Raw genomic sequence first — 21,056 nt, forward strand, 5'->3', positions numbered from 1 at the left:
TGTATTTATTCGATAAGCTATTTCCACATTCACATATTTTTCCATCTTGTATAAAGAGTGAGGAGATTTCTTTATTATCGTAACTCTTTTTCTATGTAATATGTACAATTATATAATTATATTTGTTTAAATATGTACAATTACAATGAGAAAATATTACGATATTTAATATCTTTAAATCCGTTTCTTGACTAGCTTTTCTAGTCTCTTAATTCTTCCAGCTTCATATTCTGGACTGTCATGTATTATATGACTCTTTGTAGCATGTGCAGTATTCGCACTTTCAAGTTGTTTAAATTGTTCAACAAATTGAGTTTGCTCAGTCTTTTTCAATCCCTGGAATATATATCAATTTTATTAGATATTTATCTGATTAAAAATATAATAAACTAACTTTTCTGTGCAAAAATTACCTTCATATCTAAAATTTTTTGGAATTCTAAGGATTGCAAATCGGGCAAGTGCATTCTGCATTGTTTGACAAAGTCTGTAGGAGATTCAATCGAAGACATTACAATTTTCAATATCATTTCAGCATTTGCCATTCCTTTAACCACAACCTAGGTGACACATGCATCAAATGTGTATATTATCTATTATATATATATATATATATATATCCATCTTTTATTTATCTTATGAATTAAAATTACTTTAGTATATGTTACTGGAGCTTTTCTTTGTACTTGATAACCAATCGATGGAAGATCCAACAAAGCTGTTTTTAACATATGAACATCTAATAACAGTTGTTCGGCGCCGACGTCGTTTAATGGCTTACATTTGAATAACTGTTGTACTAATTTTGCTATAAAAGAGCTGAGAAAAAGTACATAATAGAATCTCAAGAACGATTTAGAACGAAATTCATGTCATGTATGAATATTTTACCTGGCGAACTTGAGACAAAACTGTGTGAAATACTTTCGACAAGAAGATAGTCTATCTCGGATGGTGGGTATTGTTTGTCGTAGGTGCGCTATTATGGTATTAACATAATTACTTTGATCACCTACTACTTCCACAGAACTCCATTGTACCTAAAAAAAGAAAAAGAATTACTATATATTTACTATATATTTTTTATTATTAATATTTTAATAAATTTTAATGAAATATTAATTTTATTACTAGTAAAATGTATCACTGATAAAAAAAATTACATTTTTAAATCATCTACCTTAGTCATAGCAGTCAACGCGGATTCACAGGCTGTTTCTAAATCTTGAACTAGTAATTGGATACAGTGAGAAATTACCCTAAAAACAAATGCCGGAAATTAATAACTCCACAATATATTGTATATATGCTTTTTAAATGTGATGTTCTTTTAAATATATGAAATAAATTATAAATTAGAAAAGAAAAAAAGAAATATACTTATGGAAATTATCTTGTTCTTGAGACAAAACAATTTTCTCGGAATAGCATTTATCTGTTTTCTCACGGAGCTTTCCCTCTAATTGTTGTGTTGTCTCTAAACAATACTCTGCTGTTGTTAAAATACTGAAAAATACATTTTTTCATAATTTGTTTTGTTTTACAAGAGAAATGAATTAATAGATATATTTACCAGCATATACGAGATTGTTCCTCTTTGCTAAATCTGGCAATTTCTCCTTCTTTCAAAAAACTCTGGAAATTTTGTATAAAGCCTGACGTTGATAAATCTCGGAAATCACGTGTGATATTGCTCATACTGGTTCCAATACCAGCATTACCTCCAACTCTACATAAATGACGATTACATATGTAGATAAACACAAATTTTGTAATTATACTTGTTTATACAATTTTTTGAGACTTACTTTGGTAAATTATTCTGTAAGATCTTGACTGCATATTCCCGTAGATATTTTTGGAAGGTCTCGGTAAGACTTAGCATAATCAAGCCAGTGTTAAGTTGCGTACATTGCAACATACACTTCTTGTAAAATACAAACAGATCGGCACACGAGCTTAAGACGCTGCTCGGACCTTCAATACCATCAAATTCTTTAGCACCTGGCGCTTGCGTTTTAGAATCGGAGACGAACTTATCCATCAGATCTGTTAAATTACGATCTAAGCTTTCTATATAGATATTCAGATATGGTTCAAAACATTTTCCTATAAGATTTGCGAATGGAGAAGGTTTCGATTTTTCAGTTTCGATCTAGATTTAGAAAATATATACATTTTTAATAATATATACATATGGTTATATATATGTATAACATATGTTATACATATGTATTACATATGTTATACATATGTATTACATATGTATAACTTATATATATCAACTTTTTTGATACCTTCTCATTTTCTTCTTCGAAAGGATTTCCTGGGACTTTTTCAGTTACATCATTATTAACTATTGCATTCTTAGCATCGACAGTCTCCAAAGTACTTCCGATAAAACGTTTTGCCAACAATGATTCGAAATTACTGGTTCTCTGAATTGCATAAAGCAACAATTTAACATCTATTTCACTACGTCTCTTGTTCATCAATTTAGCGAGATCTTCACGCGTAACATGGCAGAATTGTACGGCTATACGTTCGGAAATCTCCCAATCTTGGGGAAAGATTGTACCAAACTTGGATTCAAAATCGAGTAGATGTTTCTTGATCCATGCATATCTTCGATCTATTTTATCCAACCAAGCAAAATCCTGATTTTCATCAAACAAATGTGCGTACTCTTGCAATTGGATATTTACAAACCAGATAAGCAGATCTTTCCTTTTAGAAAATAATATATAAAATATTACTAGTAATCCTGATATTGTTACCAATTATAATGCTATATAAACATTATAAATATTTAATATACATACTTTACTTTAGGATCTAATACCGATAATACTAAACAACCCTCTGTTAACTGGTTGAAATGTTTTGGATTCTGGCCTGAAAAAGCTTGTTTGAAATCTGCTGTAATCTGCTGAGCCAATTCAACATGAATCTGATGTACCTTTTTTTAGACAAAGAGAAACATATTGAAAAGAAAAATTTTATTCATTATCAAGAATATAACTTATATTCTTACTTGATCAGATAATTGCTTCAGTTGTGGTATGTCCATATAGCTGTTAAAATGTTGCATCACTTCCATTACTGCTTGTAATGGTAAGATAATTTCTCCATATTGTTTTTTTTGTGTTAATACTCTAGATTAATAAAAAAAAAAATATATATATATATATATACAATAGATTTATAATTCCCACAATAATATTTAAATATATATATTTTTACTATTATGCAATATATATTTTATATATACTTCAAAGTATCTACTCCTTCTACAAGCATGTGCAGATGGTTCAGTGCCGTTATTGAGGCAGTAAGATTTCTCTTAGCAAAATCCAGTTGCTTAATATCTCTTGTGATTTCTTTGACCACTTCCTCTGACTGTTCCGCTTTATCTTTTATGTCTTTTATATCAACAAATAATTGTCTTATTACTTTTTGCGCATCTTCTAACGCTGCTCTACCATCTTGGCCTACATTTGTTTGACCACGTACGACTGACCGTATATCTTTATCAATATTATATATTTTCAGTTCCATATCATTCACTACATCATCAATGTTTGACAAAGATTGTTCCGTAGGGAATAAAGAGTTTATATAGTCCACCACATTGAAATTAGATTGGTCCAATGGATCGGTACTAGGCAAGACCTAATAGTAAGAAAGGTAATGTTAGGAATGCTATAAAATTACATTTTATATATTACTATATACATATAACTAATTATAATAAATTGCATGTATAAATGTCAAAGTAACTAGTGCTCAAAAAAAGACAAACATGAAAATAAATTTTTTTATTGTAAGAATTATTACATTGCATACAAAAGAAATCAATATGATAATAATGAGTAAATTTTGCTGGAATTTCAAAGAGAACTTCGTATTCGCATTAAATCTAATCGCAAAAAAAGACGAACGTCTGAGAAATATCAACAAAAAAGAAACCATCGCAAGCTGTCATCGAGGATAGACAGTTTGACAACTAATTCACGATGGGCTTAACCTGTTCGATCACGGTCTGCACATTCGGTGGGAATGTATAAATCGTAGAGCGCAATTCCTCTAAATCATCCTCTTCGTGATTTTCCATTGTGCTGCGAACGGACACGAATATACTTCACGTAAGCATTTCGTTACATTTAATTCGTGTGTGCGAATTGTGACAAGGTGGCAGATGAAACCATTGTATACGTATGTATGGATGACATATATTTAATGACGTTTACATGAATGAGGCACGAATAGTGGTCACGATACTCACGATACGATGGTAAACCGATCGATTACGTTATGTGCGATATGATCTTCTCAAAAGCCAAGCAAATCAATTTTAATCGATTTTAATATCAAAATACCTATCTAATATTTTAATGCTAAAATTAAGAAATTTACAAAAAGTGAAAATGATCAATTTATATTCTGAGAGACTTATATATTTTTCATGATAAAAATTTTTATCTCTTATTTTTTTATTCGTGAATTCTACATAAATTATTCTAAAAAAATTCTTTCTCTTTCATTACATTTCATTACATTTTCAACATTTACAATAAAAAGGCTCTGATAATATTAAATATAACATAAAGGACAACGAGGTAATTGAGAGCCTCGTGCTAATAAACATTAATGCAAATGGCTAATGCAAACTATAAATAAAATTTTAAATTAAAAATTATTCGAAATTGCCAAAATAAAAATGTTGAAAATTTAACGTAAGGCCGACAGACTAATTTTCCCTAACAATACATCTTTTCCGGAGGATTTCCGGAGAGTATCCAGAGGACATCCAAAGAATATTAAACATCCTCTGGATAATCTCTGGATGGTCTCTGGATATCCTCTGGACATGTGTGTTGTTAAGGTTGAGAGCTTTGCGCGGTAGGCGATGCACAAATTTCTTGATATATAATTAAAATTTGTAAAAATATACATTTATTGAAATGTACATTTCAATAAAAAAATTTTAATTATCAAGAAATTTACGCATCACTTACCGCGCGAGGCTCTCGATTAGCCCGTTGGTCTTACGTTAAATTTTCAACATTTTTATTTTGGCGATTTTGAACAATTTTTAATTTAAAATTTTATTTATAGTTTGCATTAACTGTTTTTATTCCTTAATATTAATATAATTTCATACCCATATATACACAATCTTTTATTATTTCTAATAACTATATTTTAAATAGATTTGACATTCATTGCAGGATCGTGAGAAATAAAAGAACTTATACATTTCACTCTTTGAAGTCAGGAATTCGTTACTATACATTCAATACTTTTTTATATTTTCCTGTTCTCAGGTAAGAACAGAAATGTAAAATTATAATGAAATTCTTTTTATATATAATATATACTTTATATATATTTTACGAATAACTGATGTTTTTTACATTTCTTACATTTCTTTTTCAGAAAAAAATTTCTGTTGTCTCGTTTTTTGGAGAATTTCGTACAAGAGTTTCCCTTCATTTTTCCGATTATAATCCAATCATCAGGAATAATTAAAGTGAATAGATAAAAACAGAAAGATCTCGGGAAAAATGCATCGAAGTCGATTTCCATTTTCGGACATTGAAGATTTATAGACCGAGTTCCCATGAATAATGTGCTCGTTATTTGCTCATTTTCACGCAATGGTCAATGATCCTTTATTTAAACGAAATCATATTTTCGTTGAATTTCTTTGATGCGATCGTACGAGCAATCAATCCCTGCATTTCTTAATAAATCGGAAGGCGGAAGGCTGCTTCGTGCGGGCGCCGCGACGTCTCGCGTCGTCGTCTCGCGTCGCTCCCTGCGGTCGTTGGGAGGAGGTCAGGTCGGTCGAACGGGAGCGGGTCGGTCGAACGATCGAAAGGCTCCGTTCCATGGCTCAGTTGTAGCGCCGACACCCGGCATATACGAAGTCGCGTCGTAGTTTTAAAGGCACACTCTGTACAAACGTAGACACGCACGCCTCTTTCTTTCGTACCTCCGCCTCGCCTCGCCTCGCCTCGCCTCGCCTCGCCTTCGCCTTGCCTCGCTACGTAGTGAGCAACAGATATTAACGTGCACGTTGTAGAAGCGAAACCCGACCTGTAGAAAGCAAAATGCGTCCGGCCGCCGGTCACTGGAGAAAAATCCTCCTTGTGTATATTTTGCAATTATTTCCATGTAAGTGACACCCGTGCGCTCGCGTGTTCTCCCTCGCGCTCCTTCATCCCTCTGAATATAACACATCGCCAACACACTCCCTCCTACGCGCGTATCCCGCCTTTCCTGTGTGTATCCTCTTTTCTTGTCCTTTGTGTCTTTGTGTCGAGAACTCGTTACAAGGGATGATCGCACTGCAGCCGAGCGAAATTCCTTGACGGATGCCATTCATCGGGCGTGAACTCATCGTTTGACCCGAGCCATGTTCGAAAGCAACCCTTTCGTTTGAGATCACGTATTGTCTGTTAATTTGCCGATTAATTTTGTTTATTACTTTTCTTGGATGAAAATTTTATTGACCGCCATCTTTCTTCGTCCTTTCTTACTTTTGCCATTAAACGTCTTGGTAATTTAACATTAAATGTTTTGAGCGTCGAATTAATTTTTTGTTTGGATGATATTTGTTTAATGTTAAATGAGAAGAATAAGATTCTGTTAAAACGATTTGTATCTGGCGTTGCGAGAAGCTGTGTATTTTTATTTTTATCCGTCTATTATTGATGCGTGTCGATATTTTTGAAAAAGGATCGATCAACACGTCTATAAATAAGAATTTCCTCTGGTGAAGTTTAAAAACATCTTGTCTCATCAATCGTGTAAAAATTACTATATTTCTATTTTAACGCCGTTCCCACGAGGCGTGAATCACGAACGTAAATCACATTGTTGTGCTCGCTTTATTCATTTTCATGCTTATATTAGTGGAAAGGGTGAACCCCCTTCACAAAAAATTAGATGGAATTTTTCCATGCATCTATTTTACACAACAGGTTAAAAAAGTCGTGTATATTTAAAACCTCAGAAATTCATTAAGATGCTACTTGCTCGCATGTTACGATCTCATCCAACATCGGATTATAAAAAGCACAGATTCCGTTTGGTACAAATTAAAAGAACCGAAGAGTATCACTATTCATTTCATTATAGGCTGTAAAGACTTCACGCGTGTTAGTACGACGACTCAAAATCAAATCGATTTGATCTGATTACGACTGAATCATGTTGATGTCACAGGCTATTTTAACGATAGCATGTTTACACAAGTCGTAATTTACCAAAACGTAATTCACGACTCGTGGAAACGCGGCAGACAACAAGAGAGAGAATTATACAAAAATTTCAAATTTTTGGATTCTGATTTTTTTTATCGTAAGAAATTGATATAAATAATGTTTTTTTTTTTTTTTGCAAAATTAATAACATTCGCTATGTTTTGCTGTCGTTAGTTGTTGCATTATTTCAGTTGATCGTTGGATGCTGCAACTTATTCCTTTCACAATTTAATACTCTGACAATATTATACACTTTGCACTTTGTGATGTATGACACATGTCTCAGTTTAATTGTTCAGTGTATCCCAACATGTTTCCGCGACGAAGAATAATTCTACGCCATGTTCCATGGGACATTTTCCGGAGCGTATATGAAGCAACCGTTAGCGCACACACAAGTGTCTCATCGCTTATTTCATATTATATACATCTCGATTAGTCATCGTGAGAGCAACATGAATCTAAAAATTGTTTTTGCTCAGATAATAATAAAAAGTTTGCACACCATTTCTCTTACATATAAATTATATTGTACATTGCTTTCAAAATTTGGAATTAAATTCAGATAATAATATTAAAGACGAGAGAATAGTGTCACGCGAATTTATGTTGTTTTTAAAATGACCAATTTCTTTCTTTAATAAATAACAATATATTAAAAAAAAAAATCATTTGAGAAAACGTGATAAGCTATAATAAATTTTTTTTTTATTAGATATTTAAGAAATTTAATATACAATATAATAATCTTAAAATGTTACCTTTTTATTTCACAGGAAATTTAACATCAGAGTAACGACTCACTCACGCGATTTTTTAATGTAACGTTGAATAAAAAATAATATAAACTTCTTTATTTCAAAAACATGAACGCTTCTTATTCACACCACCCACGTAGAATTACTACAATGCATTACATTCAATACGAATTCTCAATGGTCGTCACACATATGATATATATGTCAATACGAAGTATGAACGAAACTCGAACACATTCAGTCATTTCAGCGTCATAACACAATTTTTCACCAATCTATATTTGACTTATTGTTACGTGTTTCGTGGCAATTGCTTTTATAATCATAAATGTTTTTGTCACGAAATGCGATAAAATCAAGACAATTCTCATGATAGACTGACATGACTCAATCTGACCTAGTTTATGCAAACTGAAGCAATGTGCATAGTAAATATAAATAAGTTCGTTGTAGACTGAACAACGTAAATACGTAAAACGAAATTCGAATAATCCTTTTTTTTTTTTTTTTTTTGGAGAGAATGTTTTACTAAAAAGGAAACCGATGAATATATCATTCAAGTAAACGATTTTTTGCTGATTCTAGATAATAAATTGATATTACATTACGAATGAATATAAGAACGTTTTGTCAAACGTTGGGTTACGATAGAAACTTTGTAACAAGTCAGTTACCACGAAACTAGAACTACATTTGCCTATTGTATATGGACGGTAATATTATAGGAAATGCAGCTTCCCGAAAATTCAACGGACAAAAGCTCTTGACAATAGTTTAGCACTATCTTAATCGTTAATCACGAAATTTCAGTTCTCTGAAATTCCGTAATTTAGTTATTCGTAATGGTTTGTTCGCGAATCACCGATTATTATCCGAATTTCATAATAAGTCGGAAATAGTTTCGCTAATGGCACAAATTGTTAAAATTTAACGATTGAGAAATGTGGAAAACTTTACATTCATTTAATTTTAAAAGTTGTATTAATTTTCTTTAGAATTATCCAGAAAGAAAGAGAAACAGAGAGAATACAAAGTTTTTCCATTTTTATAACACAATCAAAATCATATAATATATGCATATAGTACAATATATGCATGAAAAAAACAAGAAAACGGTAAAAGATAAAAATACTCACATTCCATAAAAAAGTTTATAATTGAATGCAAAGAGTTCAAAATTTAAAGCAATTTTTTGCAGTCTGACAAATTTAATGTATATAAAGTAAAAAGTGTATGCGAAGAGATGTATATTTTTTATTTAAAATATTTAGGCGTCAAAAATGCGATGCATTAAATCGAGAATTCAATTTAATTAAAAACGTCAATAAATCGATTTAATTGGAACAGCTGAAAATACAATCGCTTTTTCGATCATTCGAATAGTACGACTTTAAGAGCTATTGTAGCAAAAGCTAATTATCCGATTATATTTATCGATCCAATTATATTTATGCAAAGTGTTTACCTTAATACCATAGTATTTATATAAGAGAAATTAGTTTTAACTATTATGAATTAAATATCTTTAAGATTCTCTATGATATTTAAAAATATCATGATATTTTTTCCTCCAGAATGAAAGCTTTAGTGGAAAGCTTCATTTTTATGTCTTGATGTAATGTGCTCTCAATTGCTTTTACATAAAAATCAGAAGCGAAAGAGTAATATAAGTCATATTCTTTTCATAAAATCTGCAGTAAGAAACAAAAGCGTTTATATGAAAACTTTTTAATGTAAAATTTAGTTACTTCGAATAGAAGGAAGATATCATTTTACGTTTTTAGTATATCAAAGTTAAATTATCTTTATATATTTCTTAAAATTTATTATCATTATGTGTATTCTTTCTTGATGATCTAATATTGACTTATACTATTATTTTGCGCAACATAACGTCACGTATAGAAAGCCGATCAATCCTAATTACTAGAACTCCTAGAATTCGTAACGACATAATGTCAACCGTTCAGCTTTAAGCGTCCGTTGAAATATGGACACGCGCGTAGAAAATCGCATACCATTAGTGTTATCTGTCGACACGATCAATCTCGATAATCCTTGAAAATAGGCTTCTCATCTCAAAATGTCTCGAAATAATATACGACGCGTGCGGCAGTAACGCGCGTTTTCACTCTAATCGATACAGTAATACCTCCCAGCAACAGGGCAGACCGCCACAAGCAGTTACGGTCGGCCGAAGACTCTCCATTTTCTCTTCCCGTCCCGCTAAATTAATCCGTTCTCTGTCCTCTCGTTGTCGCATCAATGCCATTGTCGAATGAAAATCGAATCGGCAATGCCGATCTCGGCAGCGTTTAATCGGAATGTCAAACAACGTGATCTGATATTTTATTTTATATTATATAATATAGCTTTGCAAGCATAATACGATAGCTTGAAATAAAAAATGCATAACTTTTTTCATAAAATATCGCAGGGATTCTTCGGATTTTATTTTATTCATAAATTTTATTATCAATTTAAAACTCATATTTTTTTTATAGAAATGTTAAAATATTAATAATTTTATAGGTATAAATGATCCAGATTTAAAGACCCTTGTGAATTAAGCTTTATGGATACAAGGATATAAAATCTTAGCTTTTATTGATTAAATTCCGATATAATAAATCTCATTTGTACTTGAGATTTAGTTACACGCATGACGAACATCTTATATGTGATTTAATATAGATTTGTGGATTATGATATCCTTCAAAGTTAACTTGACGCATACCTGATTCTAACTGAATATCGGATAATCCATAGAATACGTGCAATATATTTAACATATACAATGCGGTTTTATGATTTTATAAAAATCTTACTTAATCTTATTATTATACAAAAATTTTTTGATGTGTCTTAATATTTCCGTTCTAATTTATAAAATAATAAAATATAGACAAGATAAATAAAAATATGCAAATAACTAAATTTCTCTTGCATTTAATTAAGTATATAATAATAAGTATGTAAAAATATAGAAATAAATTTGAAAATATATACTTCGCCTCTCTGTATTTTCGATTTTGAATGTTTGATTTTAAACTTTTGGTCGTTTGATAGATATTCGCATTGTCACTAATAAAAATATGAATCAGGAAACTGTCACGTTCCACGATTCTTGTCAGTGCAATCTCGTAATAATATTTTGCTCAAGTAGCGTTTCTCACGTCAATTGTCAGAATTATACGATAGTGTGTACATACTAACAGAGATTGCATGATTTCCAGACACGACGCTAGCGGATCACATGAAGGTCCAGTTGATTGCGCCAAAGTACATAACATATGGCGAAACGGCTACTTTCTTCTGCAACCATACTGTCCGGGATGACCTGCTGCACAAAATAGAATTTATGAAGGACGACAAGAGGATATTTCAATATATAAAGGAAAGAAAACCGCCATATATCGTAACGCCACATATCGATGGCGCCAAGCGTCTGGAGGTGAGCGAAAAATAATACACGAAGAGTTACGATTTTTAAGACACATATTTTATTAGTGCACAAGCTCTTGAGAATTTCTTTTTATTCCATCTTTTTTATTTATTTTTATTATATTTGCCATTATTTTTCGAAAAGTCTCTAAATTGTTTACAAACGACAGTCTTCCAAAGAAGGATAAAAGATAATATAACTTATTTATTTCCACGCGATGAAAGAAAGATTGTATAATATTTGGGTAAATTTTACAGTGTTAGTAAAAAGTCTAATGATTAATTTTATTAATATAAATTCACTTTATGCTTAGTTTATCTGATTCTTTATCACTCATAAATATTGTTGGATATTATAATACTCGACATACTTTAAAGTCCATAATTATCTCAAAAGCCTATCTCACATTGTAACAGGCATGTAGATTTGATAACGCTTTTGCATAAAGTTTACGCCACATTTGCACGACTAAAATGTGCATTGACCTTTTCATCTTAATTTATCCAGTCAAATATCGCATCGTTTAAAATAAGGAATTTCTATCTTTATAACGGAAGTTGAGTATTTGTATCTGTCTTGATGGGAAGTTCTGACCAATTAAACGATTGCGTATTCTGACAATTCGACAATTTTATTTTTTGCAATACGATTCAAAGAATATAAATGATTCTTAAGTTATTGTTCTAAAATGAATAAATCTTTTGAAATATATTATAAATCCTATTCTTAGATCTCCATAAATGATATTGCTTAATTTTGAACCTATTTTAATTTTTATAGCGTGCGTTATCTATTTAATATTTAAATTTAGATATATCACATCTTGTTTTTACTGCTTTGCTTTATTAAGTCTTTAAATATTGATAATTATATAATGCAATAATGTTTATAAAACACAGACGAAGTCAATAAAAGCCACGCGCGGAAATTATAGCGCAATGTGTTTTATTTTATTTTAATAACTATAAGTCATAGAGAGTATGCGTACGTTTCGATCCATTCTTCGGATCATCTTCAGCGCAAATTATTGCCTTTGTCTCTGTTTTGTTTACGTTTAGAAGAGCCTTTATCTATTATTGCAATAATGTTTTATTTCACGAACAAAAGTTTATAGATTTATCAAACTAATCATAAATTTTAGTTTCTCTTAGTTTATTAAGTATTAAATATATTTTATATGTGCTTGCATATTATATTTTTTCTTATATCACATTCTTGTTTACGTAATGAAACGATGTTTTTTTTTTTTAACTTATCGTCTGACATTATTACGTGCCGGACATGTATAGGTGAAAATATAATTTACATATCCATCGTGTCGGTACGATCTATAAGAAAAACTGTCCGTTGTAAACAAAAGTCCAAAAATAGCTAGAACGCCCTCAATAACGTATGTTAGGTATCCAGAGTCCTCCCCTGTCTTTCGCTATGATTAATGTTTAAGCGAGTAAAGCTAACGCATTTATCTAAGGCGTAGCCTTTATGTGTCGACATAAAGCAAAGCTATTTATGTATGTGTGCACTTTATGTCACATAAAATACCTCCCCCAACAACATCGAGACGCAACGCGTGAAAGCGCAATTTCCTTCGTAAATTTTTTTGATGCCCAAGCGACAGAAGCGTAACACACATGGGTTATCTATGAAAAAAAGAAAGAAAGAGAAGATAAAGTAAAGAGGAAAATCAATACTTGCGCTAACCCATATGTGTGAAACATAATGTCACGAAGACGAATGCTTGTTAGCGGGTATAGGTTGATACATATATAAGTAATGAGGCTCCTTGTAACAAAAATAGAACATTCATTTTGCAAGGGTGTCAGATGTTGACGACGGACGATGTAAGTGTTGAAAATGTCTTTCATGCTTTCTTTGCGAAAAAACTTTACTATACTTTACTATACTTGGCCTTTTTATCTGTTCTTTCTCTTTCTTTCCATTCCAGATCAGATTTAAGCTAATAACGAAATTGAATGTCACCGTAACTTCTAGTATCACTATCGCAATAATATTATTATCATTAAATAAGTGACAATATAATGCCCAAAATTGAAGCAAATTATCTATTCGAGTTCTTTCTACAAATATTAATTTTACAATTATCGAAAATTTTCTTTCTATAATATATATTTATTTTTATGACACTTCAAAATAGCATTTAATTATATGTGCTCTTTAAAAATATATAAATAATTGACGAGATAATAACAAGATGATTTATGATGTATTGTATAACAAGACTAAAACAAAGTGGCAGAGTAAGGATTAAATTATTCAAAGTGCTCTGTTTGAATTTCTAGCATTTCAAAGCGTTTCTCGTCACTCATGCATTCATTCAATACAATTGAAACGATTAGATGAAAGGAATACAAGTGACAAACTCTAACAAAACAAGTTCGTAGAAAGATATTTGATGCCTTTATTCCAATTTTAATTGTATTACATATTTTATTATCAAATTTAAACATTCTTGAAAGCAAGAGAGTGGCACATCTAATAAAAAATTTGATGTAATGCTGTTTTGTTTTCTCTTGTGCAAACACGACTTTCCTTTGCTCGATTATTGAATTTAAAAGATCCGAGGAAAAAAGAGGCTGCGGAATATGAAAAAACACGTGTCTCGTAAGTAATTTGAATGTAATTTGCGTATTTAAGTTGTCTCTGTAGAATTTGTCACTTGTGTACTTTTCAATCTAATTGTAAAAAGTATATCTTGGTTAAACACGTGTCATGTACGCGTGCACGTATGCATACATAAATAATAGCAATAGAGTACTAACTAATTAAGTGGGAAAACTGGGCAAATAATAAGTTTGCGCATCAATACCCGCTCCTTGGCTCTTATTTGCCAGTTTCTCCACTTAATTGCAGATACATCAAATAGCGCTGTATGTTACCATAAAGTGCTACAATATCATTATCCTTTTCCAGTATTCGAAAAATGGCACGACAATCAAACTGTACGATGTACGTTTCGAAGCTTCCGGTTCTTATACCTGCGAGGTCGCTATGACAACGCCCATTTATACCGCGGGTGCTGATCCCGTAGATATGAAAGTGATACGTGAGTGAAAGTGTTGAATCTAATACAGAAAAATTAAACTATGCATGTCCTTGTTAATGATATTAATCATTATAATTTTGGGATTATATTATTTTTAACGAATAGCAGTCTAGCAAAGTGTGATAATGATATTGATTTAACTGAAATAATTTTAATAAATTTTTAATATGGAATTTATTATCACATTTGTGATTGAGAACTTGTTATGTACGTATGCGAATTAAAATCTAAATGTTACAATTTGTGTTAATAATATTATTAGTTATAGATATTAAATTGCATCGAGTGTCTCTCTGATATACTTTGTATAATTTCTTCTAGATCCACAGAGTGCGAATCCTAAGATTACATTTCAAAAGAGCATGTATGTGGTTGGTGAGAGTTTAGAGGCAAATTGTACCTCCTCGGCCGCATATCCAGTTCCTTACATAACATGGTTCATAAATGGCAAGGAGGTAAAGAACAATAAAAATTAAAATACGATTTTAATTTATATATATATATATATATATATATATGTATAAATGAAATTGCTATGCATATATATACAGAATTTCATTTACACATGTGAACACTTTATTACAATAGATATTTTATTATATTTTTATTACATGCTTTCTACAATATATACGCAAACATAATTTCTCGAAAAAGTTTCTTCAAAACACTTGCTTGTAAATGAAAACTGTTATATTCAAATTCTCAAATATTTTTAGAAAAATTTTTTCACTTAATTGCCATTTTTCTGATTGCTGATTTCGCCAGGTGGATATTACTTTAGTGAATCACTATCCGCATACATATCATAAGGACTATCTGATGTCTGCCACCGCCAGATTGAAGGTGGAAGTTTCCGCATTGCATGCCGGGGAAAATGGACATTTGGAAATTAGCTGTCGGGCAACGATACCCGATTTTCCCATGCAGCACGAGAAATTTGCCGATATTAAGACAAAGGCGGTGTCGGGTAAGTTTTTATAATAAAAAAATATTTTTAATAAATATTAACATCTACAAACATCTGGAGCATATGACATATCAAAAATTTTTTAATCTAAAAAATATATGCAAATTTTTTATAAGAAAAACGATTATATCTATAAAAATAGATTTAAAATTACTTTAATAAAAAAGCACGGTATTATCTAAAATGAAGATTGATACGCATTTCAGTTATGAAACTATTTCCTGAAATTTTATATCTCTGCGCTTAACTCGTATTTACATCATAAGCTACTAGAACTACTCTACATTATTTGTTATTATAATTTGTTAACGATAACTATAAATGATTTTTTTTTGTACGTAAAATTTCTTTTCAGTGCAAATTATACCAGCACCGGATATGACGTCTTCCGCGACATTTCTCGTACGAGAACTAACGCTATCTACGATACTGTGCATATTAAATGCGATGCACGAGTTTATTCCTTAATAAAAGTCAATTGCTCTAGGATAATTCGACTGTAACATACTTAATCGTAAGGATATTAAGGCGATGAACATAAGATCGAACAATCACAATGTCTTCCTTCGATATATCGAAATACACACGGGGGCAGCGGTTTTATTGTCTTTGCAGAAGTTTTGTAAACTCATAGACGCGGCTTCTTCGTGCGCGCTATTTTCGATTATTGCTTATAACAAGCGTCGTCTGTCTTGCGAAACATATCAATTCTCATGAGACGTAATGTCCGAATATTCGGCAGGTGTGTCGGAAAGCTATGTCTCTTCCTTCCTTATACGCGCATCTACTTATTACATAAAATATATCAAATTTCAAAATTTTTATCTGATAATCGAAAGAGTAATAATAATCTATGCAGAAATATTTTTGCGATGCGAAATATCTTCGTTTCATAACAAACAAAAAATTTGATGCGTAATACACATAATATAATAAACATAAATATATATTATATATATTGTTAACTTAATTAATATATCTTTTAAAGAATCAGAGTTTATTCCACATTAAAATAAAATATAGCTTTATTGTTAAATACACATGTGAAGATCTGATCTATAATAACGTTATTGTCAGATACTCTGTTATATCACTATTGTAATTTATATATTACTTTGAAAAACGATATAGTTTTCCGATACGCATAGTATAACATTTCATCTACTCCCGCCTCGCCGCTGGAGAAATACAATGTTTTTTAAGCTAGCAAATGCGTTCTTGTTATTGTGCTTTCATTTTCATAAAAATTGTTGACCATAAAAAACGCTTTACAATCCATTGAATCAGTTTAACATTTTTCTTTTAAAGCAAAAAAATCTAATTTTTCGACATCATCTTCTCGTTTTTCCTTAATAAATTTTTCTCTATGGGAATAATATTTTCTCCTTATTTAATTCATTAGGATTATAATAAAAATAAAACTAATTTCAATACTTAATTTGTATTACGCACAAAACATTATTATTATACGCCCCGTTTTACGATGTTCGATAATATCGAAGAAATCAACTTTCCGACAATAATTTAAAGAGGCAACAACTTTTTCCCGCGTAAAATAGAGCATAGATATTAGAACAAATGTTCACCATCATTTCATCATTAATTCGGAGCTCTTATTAGTGCTCCGTAGAAAACATTATACATAAGAAATTCAAAGCAAGAATGGCATAAGTCAAGTATAATGGCTTTATATTTAGATTTCTTGCTTGCGTTAATATATTAAGATATATTTATAAACTATTTTCTCTATTTTAATAAATTATTATTTTATATAATAGATTATGTAATAATGCAACGAGCTACAAGTGAGAATCACAAATATACTCGCTTAGGCCATTTTTACTTTCATTTCTTGATATATTTCACGTATAACAAACTGAAGAATATCAATGAAACGGGACGTACGAAAATATAGTGTTATATCACAACTTTCTTCAATGTATTTTACTAAAGAAGCAAGCTTGAAAAACACTGTGGCAGCGGCTTGGCATCTAGAAAACTGGAAGAATATAGAAGTAACTAGAGGCATTCGAGTCAGAGTCTGATCAATGTGCGAGTCACTTATTGTTATACCTAATAATATAATTAAATGATAAAGCGCGCAATATGTACACAATCTAATCGTGTCACTGTTATTTATTTTTTATTTGTAATTGAAAAAATAATGCATTATATAATTTTATTCAAACCAATTGAAACTGATGAACTGGCCAAACTCTGATTCGACCATTTGAGAAGTAGAAGTAGCGATTACATGGTCGTTGTGCTTGCGGCCAACTTTTTGAAACACTATTGGGCGCGTTACTTGTCGATACGACATTTAAAACTTGATACGATACCATCTTTTATATCACTAAACAAGGTTTCTTACGACTAAATGTGTACGTGAGATTATCTTTTATCTGTGTCTACAGCTCCTGGTTACAAGTCTTAATCCTCTCTCTTTGCTATTAGTACCTGTAATAATTACCAGCAACTTTGAACAGCCGTATATTATTGGCTGTAGTTTAATAACATATTGATAACTATTTAAGCTGGTAATACTTTTAACGCTTGAAACGCTAAGAGTTACAAGGGATTACGTGAGTGAGCGTTATATTAAAGTGAACGCAAATAATGTTTTTCGAGGCTTTAGTGTGTACTAATCTAATCTTGATCGCGTTAGAACTATCGAAAAACAGAATCATTGTCTCTATTAGAAACTAATCTAAAAAAAAAAAAAAACTTAGCTTCAAATTGATTCTTACGAACATAAGTCTGTAGCTAAATTAGAAGTAGACACTTACACGCGAGATTAGATATTTCAAATTACGATTAAAAAAAAAAAAAGAAAATAAATTACACTTTTAAAAGATAAATTAATCATTATTGTAGTTAGGAAGAGGAAACATTTTAGGGAACAACATTAAATATGTAGTGCTTTATAGACTAAAAAATATATTTATAATTAATAAATTTTTACGCGTCTTTCAGATTGCAACTGTTTGCTAAAATTGAGATAACTAATTCAATTGCATACAAATTCTTACATGCTTTTAAACTTGTAGTAAAATATATACAATTTTTTAATTTTTATTATATTTATAACGTATAAGAGCAAGCATCGATCGACTAACTAAGCAAAGTTTGAAAGCTTAGTAACAATATTTTAATTGAAAAGTGCCTTTTTCATATTATCTGCAAATTAGAAAATATCTCAAGCAGGTTCCACTTTACCAAGCGATATTCCTTGGGAAGCAAATATTGAGAATTGACATCGTGTTTTCAACGATCTCATTCTTTTTAATAAAGCTACTCCTATTCGTTTTTAGCGTTCACTTTAATATATCGAAAACTCGAGATTTATTATAACGCAAATTTGATGTAGATTTGTTGTGTCTAGCTACACTTTCTATACATAAAATTGTTTTGAAGCTTTGGTATATGATTTTATTTGTCTACATGGAAAAAATTCAATTTTTAGCACTCTAATACATTAATAATACTACGATAAATGTAAAATTAAAATTTTTTATCTTTCCCCTCCAAAAATAAATTATAATTTTCTGATTAAGGAAATTTTTTTAAACGTTTTTCTAGAGAGACTACATATAATTTATTTTCATTGAAAGAACGGAAAATGCAGAGAAGTATAGTTAGAAAAAACAGATCTGACATGAATAAGCGGAAAACAAAAGTCGACGGAGCGTAGCACAGAAAATGGAAGATCTCGCTAAACTTTTACGACGGTTTACACGCGATGCTCCTCGCAGTGGTCGTCCTAATATCCTATATCTGTCCGATTTCCCTGGTGATTTGCGGCGAAACGAGCATGTCGTCGAGAGAGCTTACGGCCGACAAAGTAGCGGTGCGCATCGTCGGTGGGGAGATCACCAGCATCAAGAATTATCCATTCATCGTACGCGTGCAACGCGCCCATTTCAGCCTCTTAACTTTTAACCTTTAAGGGATATCAGTATTTCCACATTGCACGGCCCACATCTAACGAATGTGCGTATATAGTATGACTGTGACGTCAAAAAACGCGGCAGTTGCACAAAAAATCGGGATGAAAGCGTTTTACGTAGCGCCTTATGTCAACTTTGAGATTTACATGATAAAAAATTAATAACATTTACATAAAGTTTTTTTCAGTTTGAGAGATATTCAGCTATTTTTATTCAATTCTTTTTTAGTGTTTTTGATGGATAGCATTTTGAATAAAATGCCAATTTTAATAGCTCGAAATAAACGATACGACGACGACGTATAAAAAGTTTGGATTGTGTGTCTCGGTTTGTTTCAAGTAAATACGATCACATAAAGCTAATTCGAATAAGAACATATAATGCCGGTTTTATTTCGAGATTTCTATTATTATAAAATCTTATATGGTATAATTTTATCATGTAATTTAAATGTCTCTGATTTCCGCAGTGCAATTTATTTATACACATTCGATAGTTACTGATGGCCTACTGATGTACCTTATAAGCACTCCTGTTAATTAAACAAATTAACATCAATACTCGCAAAGCTTTCGAGACATTTCGAAACTTTAATTTTTAAATAATCATGTATTGCCTTGAAGGATACAAACGTTAGAAAAAGGATCAACAAGATATATTATTTAAATTTTTGAAAAAATAAAAGATACTTGAATGAAGTATATTTCTGAACAAAATATATATAAATTTATGAAATTTTTTATTAACATTAAGAGAGAGAATATATTTACTAATGAATGATAGACATAATAAATATTAAAAGAAAAGAAACCGGTTAAATTAAGTATCTTTTTAAATAAAGCTTTTTTTTATCAAATAATTGATTACCAAAGGTAAATTTTGATATTAGATATACAAAAAAATATGTTATGAAATTGAGGTTCGAATAGTCTCGAGCATGCTCTGCGCTGGCATTCAAATAAGATCATAAAGGTTGAAAGGGCGACCGATTCGAATCGGACTCGGCGAATCCGAATTTTTCAAAGTCAATTCCTTGTAGGTCTCGGTCCAACGCCGACACTTTAGCCACTCGTGCGGAGGCACTTACGTCGCCTGTAGGTTTGTCCTGTCCGCCGCTCACTGCATGGTCAGGTGCGTGTCATAAGACTGTGTTTCGCGCTATGTGCGTCGCGGGAAGTGGTGTAGTCTTTTTCTCTCTTTTCTTTTTTCTAGCCGGGGCTTTAACACTCGCTATTTCAATTTGTTCACTCTCCCTATACATTCTTTCCAATGCAAACTCTAATTCTCGGATGTATAAGATGTAATGTTTAATTAAAGATAATATGGGATTTTCTCCCTCTCGGGAGGGAGATCCCCGAGATATATCACAGGATTAAAACACAATGGCTTCCTCTGAAGCTACGGGATAAAATACAAATGAGAATTTTGCATGAAATTTTCGGTATAAACAAAATCGTATACACACTAAAAGTTGTTAATACAGTGCACGCTAAATCTCTGAGCTTTATTCTGTGGTAATATTGACTGCGATAGTTTTTAATTTAGTGCATATATATAATGTCGATTTCATGTTCTTGCTTGTTTACTTGTAATATGTGTAACAG

The 21,056-nt window shown here is 31.1% G+C and overlaps 2 protein-coding genes across 2 annotated transcripts; one reads left to right on the forward strand and one right to left on the reverse strand.

The window, feature by feature from the left end:
* On the reverse strand, nucleotides 1-4,226 carry Vps53 (vacuolar protein sorting 53). The gene is made up of 13 exons (XM_070306511.1): nucleotides 4,028-4,226; nucleotides 3,272-3,672; nucleotides 3,035-3,155; nucleotides 2,823-2,959; nucleotides 2,298-2,727; nucleotides 1,809-2,155; nucleotides 1,574-1,729; nucleotides 1,381-1,506; nucleotides 1,181-1,259; nucleotides 892-1,040; nucleotides 654-819; nucleotides 414-560; nucleotides 1-336 (listed from the first exon to the last, which is right to left on the reverse strand). The coding sequence occupies exons 1-13, from the start codon at nucleotides 4,112-4,114 to the stop codon at nucleotides 175-177; spliced, it is 2,508 nt and encodes an 835-aa protein (XP_070162612.1). The 5' UTR covers nucleotides 4,115-4,226; the 3' UTR covers nucleotides 1-174.
* LOC138939044 (uncharacterized) lies at nucleotides 2,241-16,442 on the forward strand. Its single transcript, XM_070306513.1, has 11 exons — nucleotides 2,241-2,677; nucleotides 2,833-3,114; nucleotides 3,553-3,687; nucleotides 3,897-4,145; nucleotides 5,232-5,327; nucleotides 5,440-6,180; nucleotides 11,266-11,483; nucleotides 14,406-14,538; nucleotides 14,860-14,993; nucleotides 15,304-15,505; nucleotides 15,861-16,442. The coding sequence occupies exons 6-11, from the start codon at nucleotides 6,117-6,119 to the stop codon at nucleotides 15,971-15,973; spliced, it is 864 nt and encodes a 287-aa protein (XP_070162614.1). The 5' UTR covers nucleotides 2,241-2,677; nucleotides 2,833-3,114; nucleotides 3,553-3,687; nucleotides 3,897-4,145; nucleotides 5,232-5,327; nucleotides 5,440-6,116; the 3' UTR covers nucleotides 15,974-16,442.
* Nucleotides 16,443-21,056: the final 4,614 nt, after the last annotated feature.

The sequence above is a fragment of the Polyergus mexicanus genome, unplaced genomic scaffold (genome assembly GCF_030449975.1).
Source record: "Polyergus mexicanus isolate NDT 795.1 unplaced genomic scaffold, iyPolMexi1.0 SCAF_13, whole genome shotgun sequence".
NCBI lineage: Eukaryota > Metazoa > Arthropoda > Insecta > Hymenoptera > Formicidae > Polyergus > Polyergus mexicanus.